At 31.4% G+C, this 22,508-nt stretch overlaps 1 protein-coding gene across 8 annotated transcripts; it reads right to left on the bottom strand.

Annotated features, from left to right (window-relative positions):
* Nucleotides 1-534: 534 nt before the first annotated feature.
* LOC127701937 (SID1 transmembrane family member 1-like) lies at nt 535-21,898 on the bottom strand. Of its 8 annotated transcripts, XM_052205910.1 has the most exons (18): nt 21,586-21,898; nt 20,911-21,055; nt 20,014-20,107; nt 18,469-18,512; nt 17,351-17,422; nt 16,806-16,945; nt 15,638-15,711; nt 13,651-13,717; nt 12,973-13,121; nt 11,775-11,823; nt 9,872-9,989; nt 8,251-8,387; nt 7,071-7,247; nt 6,106-6,152; nt 4,023-4,128; nt 2,231-2,341; nt 1,842-1,955; nt 535-927 (listed from the first exon to the last, which is right to left on the bottom strand). In XM_052205910.1, exons 1-18 carry the CDS (start codon nt 21,688-21,690, stop codon nt 865-867), a joined length of 1,812 nt encoding a protein of 603 aa, XP_052061870.1. In that variant the 5' UTR covers nt 21,691-21,898; the 3' UTR covers nt 535-864. The 8 variants fall into 8 exon arrangements, with proteins under 8 accessions (XP_052061870.1, XP_052061871.1, XP_052061872.1 ...); XM_052205911.1 differs by lacking the exons at nt 20,014-20,107; nt 20,911-21,055; nt 21,586-21,898 and adding an exon at nt 19,920-19,936; XM_052205912.1 differs by lacking the exons at nt 20,014-20,107; nt 20,911-21,055; nt 21,586-21,898 and adding an exon at nt 19,826-19,842.
* Nucleotides 21,899-22,508: the final 610 nt, after the last annotated feature.

The raw sequence follows: 22,508 nt of genomic DNA, 5'->3' as shown, positions 1-22,508 counted from the left end.
TTCAAAAAGATCCATTCACTTAAACTAAAGTTAGAGTGCGAAAACCAATATGTATTCGGACGACGACGCCGGACGACGACGCCAGACGATGACGACGACGACGCCAACGTCATACCAATATACGACCACAATTAAGTTTCATAACATTTGGTTGAGGCAAACTCAAGTTAGAGAACGGAAACGCAATTTTGGGACGTACGGACGTACGTTCGTACGTACGTATGTACAGACGGACAAGGGTAAAACTTAATGCCCCCACCGCTACAGCAGGGGCATAAAAATACCAATTGAAAAAAGGTAAAATTTCCTGAGTCGCTTTCCCTTTTGTAAAAGAGAACAATCATTTGTAATTCTAAGTATTAAAGCTAATAAAAATATGACAAAAAATATTTACAGCATCTTTCTTTAAATTGACAATCGTAATATTGAATGATAGGAATCAAATTAATGTAGTTCTGGAGGGAAAAAATGATGGAATGTTTAGTTTTGTTATATGATTATAAGATTAAGTATTACAACTGAAAGCGTCACTGAATTCATCTTGAAACTATCTTGTTCATTCTGATTTCCACTTAATCAAGAAAATCAAGGGTTAGCATGAATTAAACTAGTATCCTAACTCACTACCAATGCAAAGCACATGTTTTTCCAGGAGCCCAGAATACTGCAAGAATATATAAATGCAACCTAAATGTCATCATACTACGCTAGACAAGTCAGCAACTGCCTTCATGTGTACACTGATTCACTGCTTTGTTTAGTTGTGTATGCCACATGCTTATTAAAGGAATGTTATCATAGATATCTCTGATCCCAATGCCATGTACAAGCTTTCAGAATGTCTTCTTGGACTTATTTAGATTTTCAGAAGACTGGAATCTTGTCTCTTCTTGTTGAAAATAGATCATCATCTAATGTCAAAAGTATCTGTAACAATATGCAAAGTAATTCGGTTAAAAATTTCTGTAAGAACTAAATTTTCTTCTTATACAGAATAAACCTTTCCTTTAAATAAATATGCAAGATTACTTTATCCTATTCATGTTTATAGATATACAGTTTAAAATCTTTACTTATGATACTGATTCTATGGTTTTACTGAATACACTTATTATCTATACTGCTTTCTTCTTGGTATGTAGGTACATAGAAATATAACCACATTCTTTTTCTGTTGTGTTCAGCCTAAAATGTGTGTGTAGAATTTCTTTTTAAAATATTTTCCGAGGTAAAAAGTTTCTTCTCGCACTCTTTTTATTTTTAAACAAACCTTGCAAATGATCCTGATAAGTATAAATACACGAATAAACATAACGTCAGTTGTTTATTAAATATGGAGGGGGTTTAGTTAAGTGTGATTTATTTGATGTGAAGTGTTTTTTAATGGTTTGTGAAATTCACGGTTACTGGGAATGCCAGCGGCGCCATTTTTGTATTACCCCGTTTGCATTCTGTACCCTTCTGTGATGAAATGAATGCGACTATGACAAATTTGAAGTGACAGATTATGAGGTCGATACACTGGCATCACTTATTACTTAGTCTGAATGACATTTTATTGATATTATCAGAAATTATTAAGATAATAGCGAGTACATGTACGTATTTTACACATGTCCGTTTTCGTATTGTGTCATTTATTAACTATGACCTGACAATAAAATTGGCTATAATGAGGTAGTGTTAAGTCCCGTCAATATATATGTTCCTGGTTAAACCTGGTAAAAATAATTTCTCTAAAATGTATTCTCCCCCTGAAAGCTGTTTTTCAAGAGCAAGTTGACAAAGAACAGGATATACTCCAATGTGGAAATTCAAAATATAATATAAAGAGTACTTACAAGAAAAGAAAAGAACATACTGATGGCTGACAGGAAATGCCATATGTCATGGGCATCATAAAACTCAAACAACATGCAGTTCTGATTCCCTTCTCTAGACTGTGATGGATTTAACTGAAACAAGTTTATACAGAGTATAAATAATAATCAGTTGATTTTATGATGTTCTGCTGATGTCATTAATGTGTCGAGATTGTAGAAAACAGAAAACTTAAATTAATGTCTAACTTCTATGATTTCTTTAACTGACATGATAAAAAAAATTATAAAATGCAATCATACTGATACTTTTTAATTTCTCACGCAAATTAGTCAAACAATCTTCATCATTTCCAATAATTATACAGAATAGACAAACTCGTCAATAATACCAGCAGAATTCAACCTACCCGCCAGGATGTCAGATGAGCAAAGAAAAAATACAGAGCAGGAATCCAGCAAAGTATCGCACAGGCAACAAAGAAAATAGCTAAAGGATGTAGACGTTCTTTGTGCCTTAGCTGAAAAATAAAGAAAATACATATTTTGTAATAAAAATAAAACCAATAACATTTTGTAAACTGCATTTAGGATTAATATATGATTTCCCAAAAGCAGCTTGTATCTTATTTATGTTAAGACATTTAGTTTCTACGTGCAAGATGTTCCTTTTGAACTTATTTAATATTATGTTGTTGGATTGCTGTCTGAAATTTATTCCACATCTTCTTTTATTGTTAATGATAAAGTATATTTTGTATCTTTGAAGTTCTTTTGTTATATAATTGTATTGTTTTTCATCTTACTGTGAATTTTTGTCTAAGTTGCAAATACAGAATTAAGGGCTTTTTGGAATTTTTATGTTGGTGCAATGTTCATGGAAACATTTATTCTTCTACTGACATATATAATTTGGACAGGGCATTGGAGTGAAACAACAGTTTTATATATAGCTTTTAGTCCCCTACCGATGAAGTTGAAGGTGACTTTAGGTTTGCATTCTGTCCGTCTGTCTGTCTGTCTGTCTGTCTGTCTGTCTGTCTGTCTGTCTGTCTGTCTGTCTGTCTGTCTGTCTGTCTGTCTGTCTGTCTGTCTGTCTGTCTGTGTCCATCCGTCAGTCCAGCAAATCAGTTTTCTACACTTTTTTTAGACTTAGAAAATTCACTCAAATATCATTTTTAAAATTGAGAATGGAAATGGGGAATATGTCAAAGAGACAACAACCCGACAATTTTTTTTGTTATGCTTGATCATGTTGAAGATATTGATTTGATATTTGTTATAAAGTTAACACCATGACAAGTTATAGATCAAGTTAGCATTGTGTTCAAGTATAATGGATTTTTAACCGGTAGGGGACTATGTATTGCCATGCAATACTCTCAGAATGCATGTTATATTAGGTCTTTTATTGTGTTGATGGGTATCTGTCTGATGGATGTTTACCGAAGCATCTCCTTTTATTCGAATGTACACTTTTAACAGCCAAGATAAACTTTGCTATCAAGGAATAACAGTAATATAGTTGAAGAGATGTTGCTGTCATTTGGGGATTTGACGGCCGAAATGTAGTTTTACTTGAGACATGGAGCGTCAACTGTTCAACTACAGTATTGTTATTCCTATTAAAACACATTACAAAAAAAATAATACATTAGAGCTTGGAAATAGTTATAAAATTGAAAGAAAACTAAAATTCTGTAAAATTTCACAAATGAATTTTGAGCATTAATGTGATGGCAAAACATGACGTCATACATATGTAAACTTTCAAACGGAAGGTCATTTGTTACTCATACGCACGTCATACATATGTAAACTTTCAAACGGAAGGTGATTTGTTACTCATACGCTTCAAATTCGGTTGAATTCTAATTAAAGTTGCATTTTTATAGTAGGTTTTGTTTCATTCTTTTGATTATATTGTATCAACTGAACATTTATGAATTTCAGCAAGTCCATATGGCGGTTCACTCCTTAGTTAAGACTTGTCAACTGAGGATTCAACTGTAAATATAAGCCAATGAAATAAATTGTTACATAAACATTGCATTAATATTTGCTTTTAACGGCCGTTTCTTTTCTTGTTTTTCTTAATAGCAGTCACTATTTGTTGTAAGTTGCAAGATTATAAATAATCTGGAACAACACATGACACTTAAAACAAAATCATACTATAGGAAATACTTATAAAATGTTTACCTTCATTATGGTGTAATAAACAGTATAGAACATTAGGTTTCCTATAAATATGGCTAACAAATAACTAGCAAAATCTCCTGGACGTTTTACTGCACCAAATATAGCACTAAAAACAGAACATACATTTACTATAACGTATCAGGTATTTTAATTTGATGTTAAAAAAAATGGTCATTATTTGTTATCTGATATGCAACGAAAAATAAAGAAAACAATATTTTTGTCATACTATGAAGGAAAAACTGTAAAATACATTGTTTTATTTTCATGGTGTATTATTTTATTAATTTTGCATGAAACTTTCAATAGCCTGAAAAAAGCATTCATAGTAGAAAGCATATCAACCTATAAAACAGCAAAAAATAAAAAGAGGAATAGCAGTGAGCATAAAAATGGTAAAAGTTTTGCCATAGGAAACCCTCCAAAAATAATTCAAAACAAAAAATAAAATAGGAGGTGCACAATATTATTGCCACAGAAATCTCTTTATTGTTATATTAAATCCAGTCACTGTCTTATGAGCAGTTTAGATGTGAAATAAAGAAAGGTGAATGATTTCAATGGATGCAACAATCATTATACACTCCCAATTCACTATACAAGATAATTTTAAAGAAGTGCAAAAGTAAAGTGACTAATAAAATCCAAAAATTTGGATGCCAAGAAAATTATAAATACGTGTACAGTACTTAATTAACAAATGCATAACATGTTTTAAGTCATCAGTATACTAATGTACCAGTACCAGTACTAATAATCTGAAGGCATTACACATAAATGAAGAATATGTCCATGGGACACAGATGATGCATATTACGTTCAGGGTTTCCCCTGGGTCAATTTTCTTTTTTCGCCAACTCTTTCGCCAAAACAATATATTTTTCGCCACTTTTAATTTTTTTTCGCCAACTAACATAAACATATTTTTTGTTTCAAGTTTTCCTTCTTTCTAACAAAAACAATTTCAATTTGTTGCAATGTTGTCTATAATTCTATATATCTATTTTTGATCTACATTGTAATAAATAAATACTCAATTATAACAAACATTTACTTTTTTAAAAGATACTGTAATTGAAATATAGATCTTGAAATCATAGTTTGTGACTTTGGGGAACACAGGATTAATCTTCAATGAGTTTATTAGATACTTCCCGATTAGTTGAAGGATAAAAACTAAAGTCAGAGATTTTTCTTAATTTTGAATATTTTTCTTCCTAACAACAGTTTTCTTTTCTGGGCCATCGTTAAAAGAAAAAGTTGAGACATAGAACTATGCTTCAAACACGTGTGTCGCTAAAACGATTGTGAAGTACCCAATTTAAAAAAATTATTTCTATCAAAGTTGTAAAAACAAATCCTTAAGGTGACATGTGAAGCCATTTAACCACACCATTTCGTTTAACAATATAATCAACACCTTTATTAATTAGTCCATTGTTGCCGATAGCTATAAATTGCACTCAGCTGATTAGTGATTTTCTATCAAAATCGTAACGAGTTCGAGGTGAATTCCCATTATTGTCTGATCACAGAAAAAGTCTGAGTAACCCGAAAAAAGTAAACAAGATGGACGAGGTCGAACCGTTAGATTTCTTCGCCAATAATGAATTTTAATCGTCACATTTTTTATTTTTTAGCAAAATGCGAAATTGGCGACCACCAGCGGAAACCCTGTACATTATAAAGGGATATAACTAAAGAACTGTAAAAGTGACGCCAACCAGATTCAAACTAGACTTGTGTTTTATGAAAATAAGCATTGTGTATAAGTTTCATAACATTTGGTTGAGGCAAACTAAAGTTAGAGAATGGAAACCAATTTTTGGACGGACGGACGGAGGAACAGACAGACGAGGGTAACACTTAATGCCCCCTTTGCCTTGCAGCAGGGACATAAAAATAATAAATTCACACAACTTAAATTTTAAGACCAAAGACCATAATTCAGCCAAAATCTAGTCAACAAGAATGAAATGAACTAATGTTGAGAAAATCAGAGATTTCAGAATGACAGCCATAGAAAACACTTTATGGCCAGGCCACTTAGTATAACAATTTTAAATAATTTATATATACTTACATACTCCAGTTAATACTGTTACCTAACACAAGGAATATAAATCTGTCCTGAAAAAAACCCATATACAACATATAGTCTTTTCTATATATAATTAGATCATTAAATTGTGCAATGATTTCTGAATATGCATAATAAAAGTGAGAGTATTGACTTTTTGTGCTTAAACCACTTTTCTAGAATTACCTTCATCAGAAAAACTCAAACTTTTAAAGTGTGACAAAAAGATGAATAAGTACATGGGAAGCACAACATTTGCATATCAAACTAACTTACTTGTTTAAGAAGCATTTGATTTGCATAATCTCTTACAAGTTTATGAACAGCTTTAAAGGTAAAAGCTTAAAAGTTATACCAAATAATGTCATAATTTCTCAGTAAAATATCAACATATTTCATTGCTACTATATGCTGTTCTTAACCCTTTTAAAAATTGTCATACTTATTTACAACAAATCATAGTCAAAGGTTTTAGCTGCATGTGGTGCACATTTCTGGAGTAACCTAAATCAGCTAAGCTTGGAACCGTGAGTTAGGGCAGCCAAAAACGACTACATGTATGGTGTAACATACAAACAGTAGCATAATAACTCAAGTCAACTTTGGCAAAGGGAGTTGCAACCATAGTTTTTGTAAAATTTACAAATTTACAGCTGAGCATTTAAAAAAAAAAAAAATGTTATAAATCAATGTGGAAATATAAAGCATTGAATAGATGATACCTTAGGGAACTAACAGACCACTAACAGTAAATACTGTGTATTCATTTATTTTTCTAGGGTAACAATGTTGTGGATGAGCAAAAATTCTGTTTGGGTTGATGCAGAAATTTGTGGTTATGAAAACTTCTGCAAATAGGCTATTGGAAATTTGTATTTTTTTTTAATGCTGAAATGTGTAGTTCACCTATAAAACCCATGAAAATTAGTACTACACAAATATTAATGAATAACCAATATAAAACAAACCTTGTACATTGGACGAGGACACATAAAACAATTCTGTCTAATCTGTATCCATGTATGTATAAATATTTCTCTATTTAGCTTCCATCTTCCCATGTAATATATGTACACACTCATTATTAGTGTTCCCACCATGTAGATGGCACTAAACACTATCCAAAATGCCTCTGTTCCATGTAACTGCAATTAATAAATACAATAAGAAGGAGCAAGATATTGTGCCATTCATATATCAAGTATATGGAAATCTCCATGCTTTCATAAATATCTTGCATTGGGTCAGATTTTTTTTTTTTACTTAAATAAGAATATTAAAATAAAATAAACAGATGATGCCCCGGCTTGCATATAATGTTATAAAAGGACAAACTTGAAGAACTGTAAAAGTGACACCACCCAAATTCAAACTTGATCTGAGTTTTGTGGTAATTAGCATTGTGAATAACATTTGGTTGAGGCAAACTTAAGTTAGAGAACGGAAACGAAAAATTCACCAATTTTTCCATTTGTAAAGGGGCATAACTCTAGAACGGTAAATGTGATGCCACCCAAATTTCGAACTTGATCTGTGTTTCATGGTAATAAGCTAAAAGAATGGAAATTAATTTTGGGACATACATACGGACAGACAGTTTGCCCCCTCCGATGCAGTGCAGGATTAATAAATAGATTGCTACTCATATAAAAATTGCAAACATTCATGTGCCTGTCCCAAACCAGGAAACTGGTCACTGGTTGTTATATCTTTTAAATACCTTGTAATTTGAAGAATAAAGTGTTGATATAAGATCTTGATTGTTTCTGTTAATTTATTAACAACCTTTACAGGTTTAAAACTATTTAAAGTTTGACTTATTGTATAGACACCTGTCTATTGTCAAAGACTGTATTTTGCCCTTTCGTTGTCTAATGCTGAATTTTTATGCCAGGTTGTGTCTCAAAGCTGTATACCCGACATCTCCTTTTATACATAGTGAAACTTAACTATTCATAGGTTTCTATTTTTTAAACCTTCAAAGTTGGAGATTTCAGCCTTTGGAAAATTTTCTGCCTGTTATTTGTAGTTGAACTATTTAAACATTATTTTCAAAATATTTTATTTCCCTTTTCTCAGCTTAATTGTGTTGTTGGATTGCTGTCTCACTGAAGTATACTCAACATCTATAATTTAATATTTACTGACCACTCCTATCACAGCAATAAATATAACACAGGCCATAAACATATAAGAAGTATGAGCTTTGGCACTGACATCTGGATGTCTAGACTGATAAATCTTTAACATACATAGACAGGCAATAATGTACATAAATGATGTATCTGCAAAGAAAAGACATAAAAATATAATATTACAGGTAATACATAGCAAAAATATCTTAAATCAAAATGAGTTTCCTTCACTCAACCAAATTGTTCATAGACTAACTAAAAATTATAACTCCACTTTGAACATCAGTAAACTGCAACAAAATCTTATTTTTTATCCTTATAATTTTGATTAAGAACAATAACTTCCTCAAAAGCAAAACATTTATCCAGCATTTGTAGGGTGTTGTATATGAAATTTGATATACCCTTATGGCTGAAAAATTTGATGATTTAACACTTAATGGACAAGCATTCAACTGACCATTTTCGAGTTTGTTACATTTCCGTCAAAATCTTTGGTTTGAGTGAACATCATCGTTCATCAATAGGGGCATCGTCACTTCCTTCCCATGTTGAGTGAGTGGTTGAAAAAATATGATGCTATATTGCACAAATTATTATGAAATTAAATTCTTATTATTCATAATCAGCACTGCTGTCATCTATAAGGAGTTTATTGGCAATTTTGGTCAGTTGACTTATCTATAAACCTCATCTTGCTGAACTATTGATCCTACTACAGCATTTAACATGAGCAAAACACATACCATACTGGCAGCATAAACAAAATGATGTTAAAAAATTTGAACAAATTCAATCGAGAAAACCAAATGGCTAGTTTTATGACAAAACAATAAGCCCCCTCCCCCCAGCCCCTCCAAAAAAATGACAGATAACAGTTCTCAAGATTTTAGAGAATTACATACATTTTACCCTTATGTTCTTTTTTTATCAATTGCGGCCATGTTTGACAGGAATAAAAACTAAACTTTATACTAGATATCCTAAGAATTATTCAGCCTAAATTTGGTTGTATTTGGTCTAGTGGTTCCAAAGGAGAAGATTTTCTTAACTACAGCTATGGACACCAAGTGACGGCAATAGCTCACATGGTGGAAAACTTAAGTTTGATGCATGGACTGACTGGTAAATGAAGTGCCAACATTGACATATGTGGGTAAATGAAGTGCCAACATTGACATATGTGGGTAAATGAAGTGCCAACATTGACATATGTGGGTAAATGAAGTGCCAACATTTACATATGTAGTCTCCTTCTAACTTGCCTTTACATGGAACTAAAAATCTACCACTATCATGATCACTTCTTTTTTGTTAAATTTTAATTATGCAAAGAAACAAAAAAAAAACAAATTTGCTCTTCAGACCAATTTTCTTACCCAAGTTAGTACCCAAATGCAAATTGATTTTTTAAATACAAATTAAATTGCATTTTAGTTTTTCTGGTTTCTCCCAAGTTTCAAAACATCTTCTGTATAAACTGTACTATAACTTATATTTTTTCTTTCAAAGATAAATTTTAGAAATTAAGTTTATACAGAAGATGTTTAAAAACTTGAAATAAAAAGAAAACTAAGGTATTGGTTAGTACCTTTTATTGTCTTTTACATATTTCTTAGTAAAATAAAAATTACCAAACTGAAAATTGGAGTAATTTGGACAAACATGGTAGCAAGCACTCATCAAACCTTCCATAATTAAAGCTAATCCCATGGCATAAAACAGTCCAAAGTGCTGTGGTATACCCAACTCCTAGAAAACATTAATGTTCATACTGGTTATAAAAAAGTAAAGAAAGATTTCCATTGCTTATAAGATTGAAAACAATAAAACCAAAATAAAAGTCAGTAAAGTATTCCATATTTATATAATTTGTCTAAATAACAGCCCAACAATGTTAGATCTGTTTCCGCAAATTTTTTTGTTCTTCCCTGGCTGGGATTCGAACTCATGCTACTGAGATATCGTGGCACCAAATTGCCTTGCACTATGCCAGACGTGCTAGACCACTCGACCACCTAGGCTCGACAAAATCAAGCTTTCGGTGGCCGGGATTTTACCTTTCCTCTTCAGTTTTTATCTAGCGTCGTAACACAGTACATGATATATAAGGCATGACGATGGAATATTACAGATCAGCTGAATTATCTATCATAGTGCAAGGCCATTTGGTGCCACGATATTTCAGTAGCATGAGTTCGAATCCCGGCCAGGGAAGAACAAAAAAATTTGATTCCGCAAATTTACAGATCTAACATTGTTGGGCTGTTATTTAGACAAATTATGTATACAGAATGTGTTTTCAGCCTTGTATCATGATCACTGGTGATCTGATGGATAAAATCTGTTGTAGAGTTGTCACTGGTTCAGACGCACATATATATATATATATATATATATATATATATACTAAAATCATTTTAAATAACATTTCTAAAATTTTGTCTTTTTTTGTGTTGCTAGGTTACTGTCTCATTGACATATTTCTCAAATCTCTTTTAATTCATTTTTATTGAAGTTTCCATCTGAAAAGTAACAGCCAACAATGTTCATTGACTTCAAATTTCAAACCTTACACATATGACAGTTGACAGTAACTTTCTGTCAAAGTACTTAATACCAGCTTTATTTTCATAGGAGTATGATGTCATGTAATTTCATGTGTTAAATATAGAAAGTGATTCCCTTAAGTGCATAGGAAATAGATCTTTGTATTGTTTTCATATGACATTAACCTGTTCTCGTCTTAATATGGATGTAATTTGCTAGCTATAGACTATTTTCATATTACCGACTTTTGTCTCCAGAGTTTATATCTTTACGACAGGTTACCTTTTCTGTAGTAGGACATCCTAGTACTCGGTTAAGTAAGAGCAAATTAAAGAAGTAAAATCAAGCACACTATCAGTACACTTTGGAGGGAAAATTAATTGTTTTATGTTTTCTATACACAACAAAATCATTAGAGAACAGTTAACTTTCCCCCGAAATTGCACCGATTATATGTCTGATTTTACTTCTTTTGGTTGCTCTTACTTGACAGAGTACCAGGATGTCCTACCATAGAGTAGGTAACCTGTTGAAAAATTATATAATCCGGAGTCAAAAGTCGGTAATATGAAAATAGTCTATTGGATGTTACACCTATCCATCATGATGTTATTATCATAATGTTGCCTCATTGAATTTAATTAAATCTGCACACCTCAAAGAGGTAGCACCAATTGATTCTGTATTTACAAAGTTGTGAACTAATGATTTTCCAAAGTTTTGGAATCTCCACATAAGTTCACAATATCATAGCTTCATGTGTGCACTTTGAAATTCTAATTTCAATTTGTTCATCTTTCAAGATATCACCAGATTTAATTGCAAACATTTATCATTAACTCACAAATGAACAGGAAATACATTCCAAATCAAACAAAACAAATGCTTCAAATAATTTTGTTAAAAATTGTATCTTGTAAAACAATCTTAACATACAAGCTTACTGCCTATATTTGTCATTTTCACAGTATCTATGTACATACGTACCTTGCCTATTTTTCTATCATTCTGTACAGCCTTTTTATAAACAACATCCCTGTAATAACAACAAAGTTGCAATTGTAAAGTCTAGAAGCACCTTACATTAATTTTAGAATTTATAATTATGATATATTATAAATTTCAAAGCTGAACATTCTTTTACACTATTGCAATCAGCAATGCCTTATGAAAATAAATGGGGAATGTGTCCATGGGACAAAGATGCTGCCCCCGAATTGCATATAACATTATAAGGGGACATAACTCAAGAACGGTAAAAGTGACGTGCTTGAACTGAGTTTTGTGGTAGTAAGCATTGTGTATAAGATTCATAACATTTGGTTGAGGCAAGTTTAAGTTAGAGAACGGAAATGAAAATTCAGCAATTTTTCCATTTGTAAAGGGGCATAACTCTAGATCGGCAAAAGTGACGCCACCAAAATTCATACTTCATCTGTGTTTTGTGGTAATAAGCATTAATTATAAGATTCATAACATTTGGTTGAGGCAAACTTAAGTAAGAGAACGGAAATGAAAAATTCAGCATTTTTTCCATTTGTAAAGGGGCATAACTCTAGAAAGGTAAAAGTGACGCCACCCAATTTCAAATTTGATCTGCGTTTTGTGGTAATAAGCATTTCGTATAAGTTTCAAAACATTTGGTTGAGGCAATCTAAAGTTAGAGAACGGAAACAATTTTGGAACGTACAGACGGACAAGGGTAAAACTTAATGCCCTCTCTGCTACGGCAGGGGCATAAAAAAGGTTTTATTTGACTACATGACAGATAACTTTTAATGTTATACTTTATAAAGATTTCAATATTGATTTGTAAATAAAGTAGAAAATGTAAGGAACTTTATATTTTTGTAAGTGTTCCCAGTTGATTTTGATGCAACGTCATTGACAACATCTAGAAAACACCTATTGTAGAATGATGTAAGGAGTGAAATTTACAGGATTTCTTTCAGTTAGTCCACACCAAGTTAATGTCTTGTTCTTCATAATTGCTGCTACGAAATTTACCGATTTTGTTTTGTTTTGCCCAGCATGTTTACAGATGTTAATTTTACAAGAATATTTCCGGTTCAAATCGAATTCAATTTTTGAGTTGACTGTACAATTTTAACCCAATATAATGAGTTTTATTGACAATGTAGATTTTGTATGCAGACCACAGATACAAATTCATTTATTATCTTACCTTCTGGCCACCAAAAATAGGAAAAGAATTCCCAGTAGAATATATCCTATGTTACTGAATACATTGTTAAAGGATGTAAGTGCACCTAATGGATGGGCGCAGTCAAAATTATAGTAACAGATATCCTGGTTCCCTGTTACATTCAGTACCTACAGAGAAACCATAGGAAACATTTACTGGTATCAATATTCCATACAAAGTAGGAGAGAGAATACAACATGTATATATATTTGATTTATGTATTAGTTATATGTAAATAAGATTTGGAATTCTGTATCACCCGTGCTGTGTGTTCAACCTTTTTCATATTGTAAAACCAATTTCTTTCCTAATTTTTGTTGGCTTTATTTGTTTGTCATATTGTAAGGACAAAATTTCGAAAACAGCCCATAAAGATGAAATTCTCAACATTACAAGAAAGCTTATTAAAGTTGCTTAGCTTAAAAAGCAATTTGAAGTTCTGTTATTAAGACAAAGTATCAAGATTACAGTTAGGGAACCGAAACTAATTTTATGAAGTACGTACGGACATACAGACAGACAAGGATAAACCTTAATGCCCCCTACACTATGGTGGGGGCATTAAAATAAGCTGATTTGGAATGAAGATTTTTTTTCATGTCTTAAAATCCTTCCAATTTCAAGTTTGTGTTGTGACAATGGTCCATAATTATATACCTTTTGGTATGTTAACACCAGCTGCAGTACTGCAAGGCCATAGAAAATGGAAATAGCTGCTAAATTTCTGTAAGCAAAGACATTGAATGCATTTTCAATATTTGTTTTCTTCAAATTAGTGTCTGCATTTAATTAGTTCAGCTTTCCCTATATTGTAAATCAACTAATTTTCGAGAGCAATTAATATTTTGAGACTTTCACAAGTAGAAAAAATAAAGTGAATAAAAATCATCACTACACGAATAACTTGGGTTTTCCCTTGTACATGTATAAATACATCAAGAAAATCAGAAAATCGTGAAAGTAATTCACCTCAAAGTCAGCTGAATAGGGCTAAATGCAAGATTAAGTATCAGCAAAAATAAAATGGTTTATAAAAGCATAACAAATTAAAGTATGAACAATACTAATCTGGTTTGTTTTAAATCTGCAAAAAATATATTACAAATATGTATTACTTTTCTAAAAACTTATGAAAAGTACAGAGATTAAAATAATATTTCATTAATTTCTAAGCAAGATTTTTAAGCTTTTAGTCTAAGCATGAAAAAGCAATTTTTATCTCCATTTCATTTAAAGACAGTCAATCTTAACCAATGGAAAAAAATATTCCTCTGAATTTATAACAACTTAAACCATTGTCGTGACGTCAGCTTAATCATTTACCATGGATTCTTTTTCTAGAATCAACGCTTCCTAAATCTGTCGCTGAAATGAGCTCACCAAATTATATTCAATTGTTTCCTTTGTGTGCCTAATTTCATTAAGTTCGAATTGGCTAATTTACTGATTTCTGTTCACTAAAGAATTGATTTAAAAATTTACCTTTAATTTTTTGTAATTTTTATATGCCTTCACTGGGAATTGAACCTCTCCTTGAAATCTGTTATGTGTGACTGACATTAACACATCGACAAAACCTCTCGGCTACCAATGGGTTGCAATTTAAGTGTCTATTTTATATATATAAATAAAGGTATGCTACATATCAGTACCTTGGGCACACAGGGCTTGTACCTTTATAGATACATAATAGGCAATCGTACAGTATAAGTTGGTAGCCGCAAGGTTAACATGCTTAAGATCAATGAGTTAAAGAGTCAAGTTAAATATAAAGACTTGTCGGTTAAGGTTCGAATCCCTTATTCTCTTTGTTGTCCTGATTCTTTGGTTATTCCATTTTTCTTATTTTGTATGTTATTGTGGATATTTTTATAATGAAAGCGGGTTTTCCCATTTATTTTTGGATTATTATTGGCTATTTCACATATTTGAAAAGAAAATGAATACATTGAATTTGTCCATTTTTTGTTTTATAAATATAGTATGATTTCATCTGTTTTACTACATATCTTTACAAATGTTTATTCGCACATCCCTATGTGAGTAAATCATGATGTGCCTAGAATTAGGCTTCTTGCTAAAAATTTCAATGACATACTTATTATATATACTTAGAAATAAGTTCGAATATGTCTTATTTTGTAAAATACAGATAATATTCAGGTGCCTGATAATTTAAAGACAGACGTATGTTATATTTGTATTTCTCTACCCAATTAATTGTGAACTTAAGAATTATTATTGCATCGTTGAACATGATAACATGGTTACTTAAACTCACTTACAATACCTTCTAAGGGCTATTCCATTAAAATGTATGTGGGAGGGTAGGAAGGGAATTTCAAAAATATCCCTACAACCAAGAACCATTTTTTAGATAATTTTGCATAATGGTAATAGACGCATACTGAAAAAAGACCCATGACCCACATTCAATAATTAAACTTCCCTTCCTACCCTCCCACATACATTTTAATGGAATAGCCCTAATTAAGAAAAGGCTTTAATTCTAAAAAGACATAAACACAATAGTTTAAGTTAGAGATACAATGGATAAGCGTTGATTGTATCTATAATACATAATCAACATTATATAGATATCAAGACTTTTTCCAAATAAGTCCACTATATAAGAATATTTTACCTGCAAAATAAACTGTAACTCTTCGCTACTCTCTTCCTACTTTTTCTTGCAAGGTCAACAACAAACAAAATAGTCTGACAAAATAAGAAAAAAATTACCATATCAATTTTGTGTGTCACTCTATTTCAATAATCATAGTTTATGGAAAAAACTTTGATCTACAGATTTTTGATTTTATCGTTTTCTGATTGGTATCAAAACAAATCACAGTGTTATATGTTCACCAAACAAATATTAACAGTACAAATATTCTAACAGACTGTTGGAATAATTTTCATAATATATTATTTTTGAAGTGAAATAGCTGCTCTGCTGTATTTCTTCATTTAATATGCACCAATTGATTTTTAAAATGTGTTTTAGGTTGTACAGATATATGATTTGTCCAGATTTGAAGGGTTGAGTGCTTTTAAATATAGATTCTTACATTGGTACAAGCAGATAATCGGATTTATTCAATTGAGATAGTTAAATTCGATAATTTCACTATAGATTGGATAAATCCCATAATCCACCAGTAACTATGTAAGAATCTGTTTCTCTAATGTTTGATAAATGAAAATTCCCTTTTAGTGTCTTCCACATTCCAGATTTCTATGTCATAGATGTCAATTTCTTTGACACCTGTTAGAACATTTCTTTTCATTCAAAGAGCTGATAAAGGTTATGACCTTTCAAGTTAGCCAATCATCTACTGAGATCATTGGCAACCACATGTTCATCAATTTTTTTTAAACAATGGGTCTAGATAGGGTTAAATTGCCAAAGAATTAGCATATATAACCTGCTACATTCTTTAAGTGCCTGTGATTCAGTGGCAGTTATTGCCATCAGCCATATTTGTTTTCAGTTTATTGTTTTAGAATGAATCAGGTGGCAGGTTTTCTAATTTGAATTGTTAAACATTTTATATGCCTCCGCCTTTTACAGTTGCTATAGAGTATGGATTTTGTTCATAGTTGAACATTGTAAGATGACCTAAAGTTGCTGACATCTACGTCATTTGGTATTTGGTGTATAATTGTTTCATTGGCAATTGCGGGTATACCCCAACTTCTTATTTAGCTCACTGGACGAAAAACAAGACAAGATCTACAATTTAGTCAACAAGGCCAAAATCATTGGACAACTCCTTATAGAAAATATTGCTTTTTTGGTTAATCCTTACCTTTGTCCTGAAGACATCTTTCTCCTTGTCAGCATCAGGCAGGAAATCAATGCTAGAATCTACAGAATCTGTGTCAACAGTAGTATTATGTGGTGTCTGTATCTCATGTAAAGATCTGTCCATCATATCAGTCTCATTTCCTGTTATGACACAAATATATTAGTTAAACAGAGGGAGGAGATATAAAGAATCTGTGTCAACAGTAGTATTATGTGGTGTCTGTATCTCATGTAAAGATCTGTCCATCATATCAGTCTCATTTCCTGTTATGACACAAATATATTAGTTAAACAGAGGGAGGAGATATAAAGAATCTGTGTCAACAGTAGTATTATGTGGTGTCTGTATCTCATGTAAAGATCTGTCCATCATATCAGTCTCATTTCCTGTTATGACACAAATATATTAGTTAAACAGAGGGAGGAGATATAAAGAATCTGTGTCAACAGTAGTATTATGTGGTGTCTGTATCACATGTAAAGATCTGTCCATCATATCAGTCTCATTTCCTGTTATGACACAATTAAAATGTTAAAGTTGCCTACCTGAAGTTGCCCCATATGATCCTGGTAATATGTTAGCTCTGTTAAGCAAATCTTCTGTCTCTCCTTCAGTTTCTAGAAAATTTCAATTTATTTGTTTTTTATTTATTAATTGATGTTAATGTTATTCTTAGAAATCATATCAGGGTGTTAAGAATATTTCTATATGTGTTTAACCCATATTCAATATATAGAGATTAATACATGGCCTTTTCCATATCGGCCCGGGTATCATCCCGAGACATAGTCGAGGTGCTGATATGGGTCGAGGGATGATACCCGGGCCGATATGGAAAAGGCCATGTATTAATCTCTTTATCATATACTTCCGACAATTGTTTTATGTAAGGCAAATAAACAAATGAAATAACTAAAACAGTCAAAAACTTTTTAAAGAAGTTAAATCATGAATCCAACAAATACACTATAATTGTCCAACAATAGCATCACTACCTCCATATATATTATGGTACCATTTCCTATAGAGGCATTGTGAAACATTAAAAATTTGGAAGCTGGAAGCATGGAGGAAGTATTTAAAGTTTTATGATCATTATTACTACATGTTGTACTATATGAGATGATTCATAATTGTCAATGGCATTTATTAGCAAGTACTAATTGTAAACTAGCATCATTTTGAAAATCTATATCATCAGATTTAGCCATGTTAACATCTTTTTTTCAATAACAGCTGGTTCTGTACAAACAGATTTACCACTGGATCCAATAAACCTTATCGCTATTTGTCCGCCATTACTGGACATCCCAAAAGTTCCTGTAAAATTTTGACGTCATAATAAAAAATATCTGACGCCACAATGGAAAAGTAAACATACGATACCGGAAATACCGGAAGTAACTTGCACGAGAGGCACTGTTATGGGTTTTTTGCACGAGACGCCCCTGATATGGGTTATCAGCCCGGGTGGGAAATTATGGCTTGTGTACTTCCGTTCATTACACATATGCAAAAGCTATCATATTAATGCTAAGTATATGATAAATGTCTGTAAAGAGCTTTAAAATCAACATGACGCTTATAGTAGGTTATAATGTCAAACCTATTTTATAAACTCAGTTAATATTAAGAAAATCTTTGCGAACTAAAAATAAAATACCTGATTTCTCCTCTTCAATTATCCAAACACCTCTATTCTTTTGACTACAAACACAACACATGCAAATTCAACATTAATAACATTAAGTGATTATCTAATAATTTTGCCACAAGGAAAAATGAAAATCTATAACTATATTTAATATAAAAATAATTTATGAATGTCATTTCTATAGTTCAGAGGTTAAAGTTTTGTAAGGCTGGTAATAATTACAATTATATTTTAAAAACCCAATTTCATATAAGGAAGTTGAATTTGTATCCCATCTTTTTCTTATTTTTATATATATTTCGACAATTTTGGCCATATTCTTATGTCATTTTCCAAACATTGCCCATAAAGTCTCTAAAATACATATTTCAATAAAAAACAAACCTATACATAGGGAAACAAGGTGTAAAGGTTTTTATTAGTGGAAATATTATGCCCTACATATCAAAGTTAAATATTTAGACCATTATAATGTTTATCCTTTAAAATGTTGCATACTACACATACATGTCCAATATCAAGTAAATTTGAAGTATTTGTTTAAAGTTATTTGCAGATCTGTAAAAAACTAAATTAAAAACAAAATCTTTTCTTCCTGTTTATATTGTATTGCAGGACATTTTAGGTGACATAATGCAGTGGACTTTAGTATTTTATAGGCTAAGGGCTTCACAGTTTTTTGGTCATACTTGAAATCTATCTTATTACCAAGGGGCAACTTATTTATGGCATCTGATTTGCACTAATCCAACATTTCTTCTAAAACCATAACATTTGTTTTCTTTAAAATGAACAGGGAATTTTCATTTGTTTTTATTTCTTTGTTGTCAATTTCTATATAACTAATTTTACTCATACTAATGGTGTAAAGATATATGACAAAGTCTTTCTAAGATTCAAGAGTTGAAGTCATCTGACGTTATATTTTTTTCACAGAACTTACCATCCATGATAACAGATTCCAATCATAAAAGCTTTCACAGAACTTACCATCCAAAATAACAGATTCCAATCATAAAAGCTTTCACAGAACTTACCATCCATGATAACAGATTCCAATCATAAAGGCTATCACAGAACTTACCATCCATGATAACAGATCCCAATCATAAAGGCTTTCACAGAACTTACCATCCATGATACCAGATCCCAATCATAAAAGCTTTCACAGAACTTACCATCCATGATAACAGATCCCAATCATAAAAGCTTTCACAGAACTTACCATCCATGATACCAGATCCCAATCATAAAAGCTTTCACAGAACTTACCATCCATGATACCAGATCCCAATCATAAAAGCTTTCACAGAACTTACCATCCATGATAACAGATCCCAATCATAAAGGCTATCACAGAACTTACCATCCATGATAACAGATCCCAATCATAAAGGCTATCACAGAACTTACCATCCACGATAACAGATCCCAATCATAAAGGCTTTCACAGAACTTACCATCCATGATAACAGATCCCAATCATAAAGGCTTTCACAGAACTTACCATCCATGATACCAGATCCCAATCATAAAAGCTTTCACAGAACTTACCATCCATGATAACAGATCCCAATTATAAAGGCTATCAGGTAGAAAGCACCAAATATAGCTAGAGCTCCAACTATACCAATATAATACTTAGAACCTGAAAAATGTGTATACAAGGCTTTGAAAATTGCATTTTTTTTTTAAATCTTCATACTGGATTTTATGATGATTGATGATTGATTGCTTGTTGGTTGCTTAACATCCAGTGGAAAACATTTCATGCATGTTCAGGACGAGCCAAAATTTATGAGAAACCAAATGTATTTCCTTAATTCTATCTTCCTTTTCTTAATGGGATAGTTAAAGTTACTCCTTCTAAATTTCTTAGTTTGGTATGACATAATGTGCATGCGTGCACTGGCACACAAGCTTTAATGAATATATTTTTTTCTTTAACAAAAAAGACTTCAAACGAATCTAAATTTATCATAATTAATCCCAAAAAAATACTACAAACGAGTAAAGAAAACAATACTCGTTAAAGAATAACAAAATATGACAAAAAATAAATAAATGTATTAATCATTATTGCATACTGCCTTTTTGCCACCTAGACCATGTTTTACATTCTTTTGGGTAAAATTTCTTCTATAATAAACATGATATAAAGATAACGAAGTATTTGAAGCTTTTAAAAAAGCAGTTTAAAGATATCAAAGTTTGCTACTTATTCCTTTAATTTCATACAAACATATTGTAAAATAGCCAGCATATGGATATCCTCTACCCACTGCTTTTACTTTTGAAAGTTTTAGTTTATGTATATAATGATCCATTAGATATGTAACCATGGCAGATGATGGTCTGAGCCTGTCTCCCACCCGTCCCTTTGTTAATATTTGGAACAGACATCATTACTTTATATATAACATGTATAACTTTCTCATTAACCAAACTTACTACTAATGGTGCCATATACTTTAAGTGTCAAATATTTAGTCCTTTCTTCGCCAGGTAATTGGATTTCATCTATACCATTACATTCATAGTCTTTTGGTTTCATTACCAAAACAATGTAAAAAGATTCCTCTGTATACTTCTTTTTCTGAAATAGAAAACAGATTTATAAACTATTTTTTTTGTTTGGAGGGGGTACTTAGCTCAGATATTTAACTGAACTAATTCATATGTATGCACATATTTTACACAGAATACTTATCCACTGTGAAATGAATAAAAAAGTTATCATATATTTTGCAAAATATGAAAAAGAAAGGATATTGAATATTAATTTATGACACAAAAACACCACTGGTTCTTGAAAAAAAAAAAGAACAGCATTTTTATATCTGTTCTTCATCTCATAGTCACAGTGAGTCCTTCAACACACAGCATAAAACTCACACCTAACTGAAAGTCTAAGATAGACCATAACACTAGAAAAAGGAAGAGGCAACGCATGAAAAAGCAACTATAAAAGTCCCTATTGGCTTAAATGACATTTCATAGTTTACCAGCGTTTTGACAAAGATTTTTATTTATTGAAATATAAATCTTCTTAGCATTAATAATTAGAACTAGAATAAACGTCTCTGTTATTCAAAATTGACTAGTCAAAATCAATTGTTTACAAACCTCTATAGTAATGGCTCCTTGTTTTGTAACAGTCTGGTACGTTCCAGAAAATTCTACATCCTTATCCAAATCAAATACTGGACACTGTAATATAAAGGTCAACATTTCTCTTCGTTTGTTCTTATTTAAATACAATTCAATTCTTTTTTTGTTTTTTTTTTTCAATGTTCTGAAATAGTTAGTTTTGATATGGGCTGTTTAGATAGTATTTTACAACTAGTTTATTTTCCATATCTGGAATATTTGTTTTTACATTTTATCACCCTCTGCAATTGATTTTTTTTATCAACAATGATTTGAAATATTGCTAGAAGTACAGACATTTTTAACCAACAAAATTCTATTAAAATGATTAAATTAGTTATTGTTGATCTGTTTATAAGAAAAGAAGATGATATAAGACCTTAAGAAAACTCTGAGTAACTTTGGGATGAGCTAGTGTCAAAGAAAAATGCGTGTGACAAGTCATCTTCTTCGAAAAACTTATAATCATTGCAGGTCTTCTGTATGAGTATCAGCTTCACTGATCATACTATGTATCAGCATTCTTCAAGTAATTTCAAATCATCTGATCAATTTTGCATCAACAGGAGGTTTCCATTTAAATATTTATCAAAAACAAGATAATTAGAAATCTGGAAGTAGTAAAACTATTACAAATCTAAAACCTTCCAATGCAATAAAAAAGACAAATTTATATAATTTCATAATAACACATTATACATCAATTGTCGTCAGGCTTCTCAAGATAAAGTTGACATTTCACTACTTTTCCCCCTGCACATGCTTACTTCACAGTTTAGTGATTTTCAAAACAATCCACTTTATGAACAATGAGGAGTTCTTTCACTATTCATGCTATTTGGGCTGCATACCAGTTTGTAAGACAAACATTGTTAAAATTAATAATGCTCCTCATCTGT

This window comes from Mytilus californianus, unplaced genomic scaffold, assembly GCF_021869535.1.
Source record: "Mytilus californianus isolate M0D057914Y unplaced genomic scaffold, xbMytCali1.0.p SCAF_5, whole genome shotgun sequence".
NCBI lineage: Eukaryota > Metazoa > Mollusca > Bivalvia > Mytilida > Mytilidae > Mytilus > Mytilus californianus.
The sequence above is the reverse complement of the archived record's forward strand: the minus strand, read 5'-3'. Positions and strand labels throughout refer to the sequence as shown.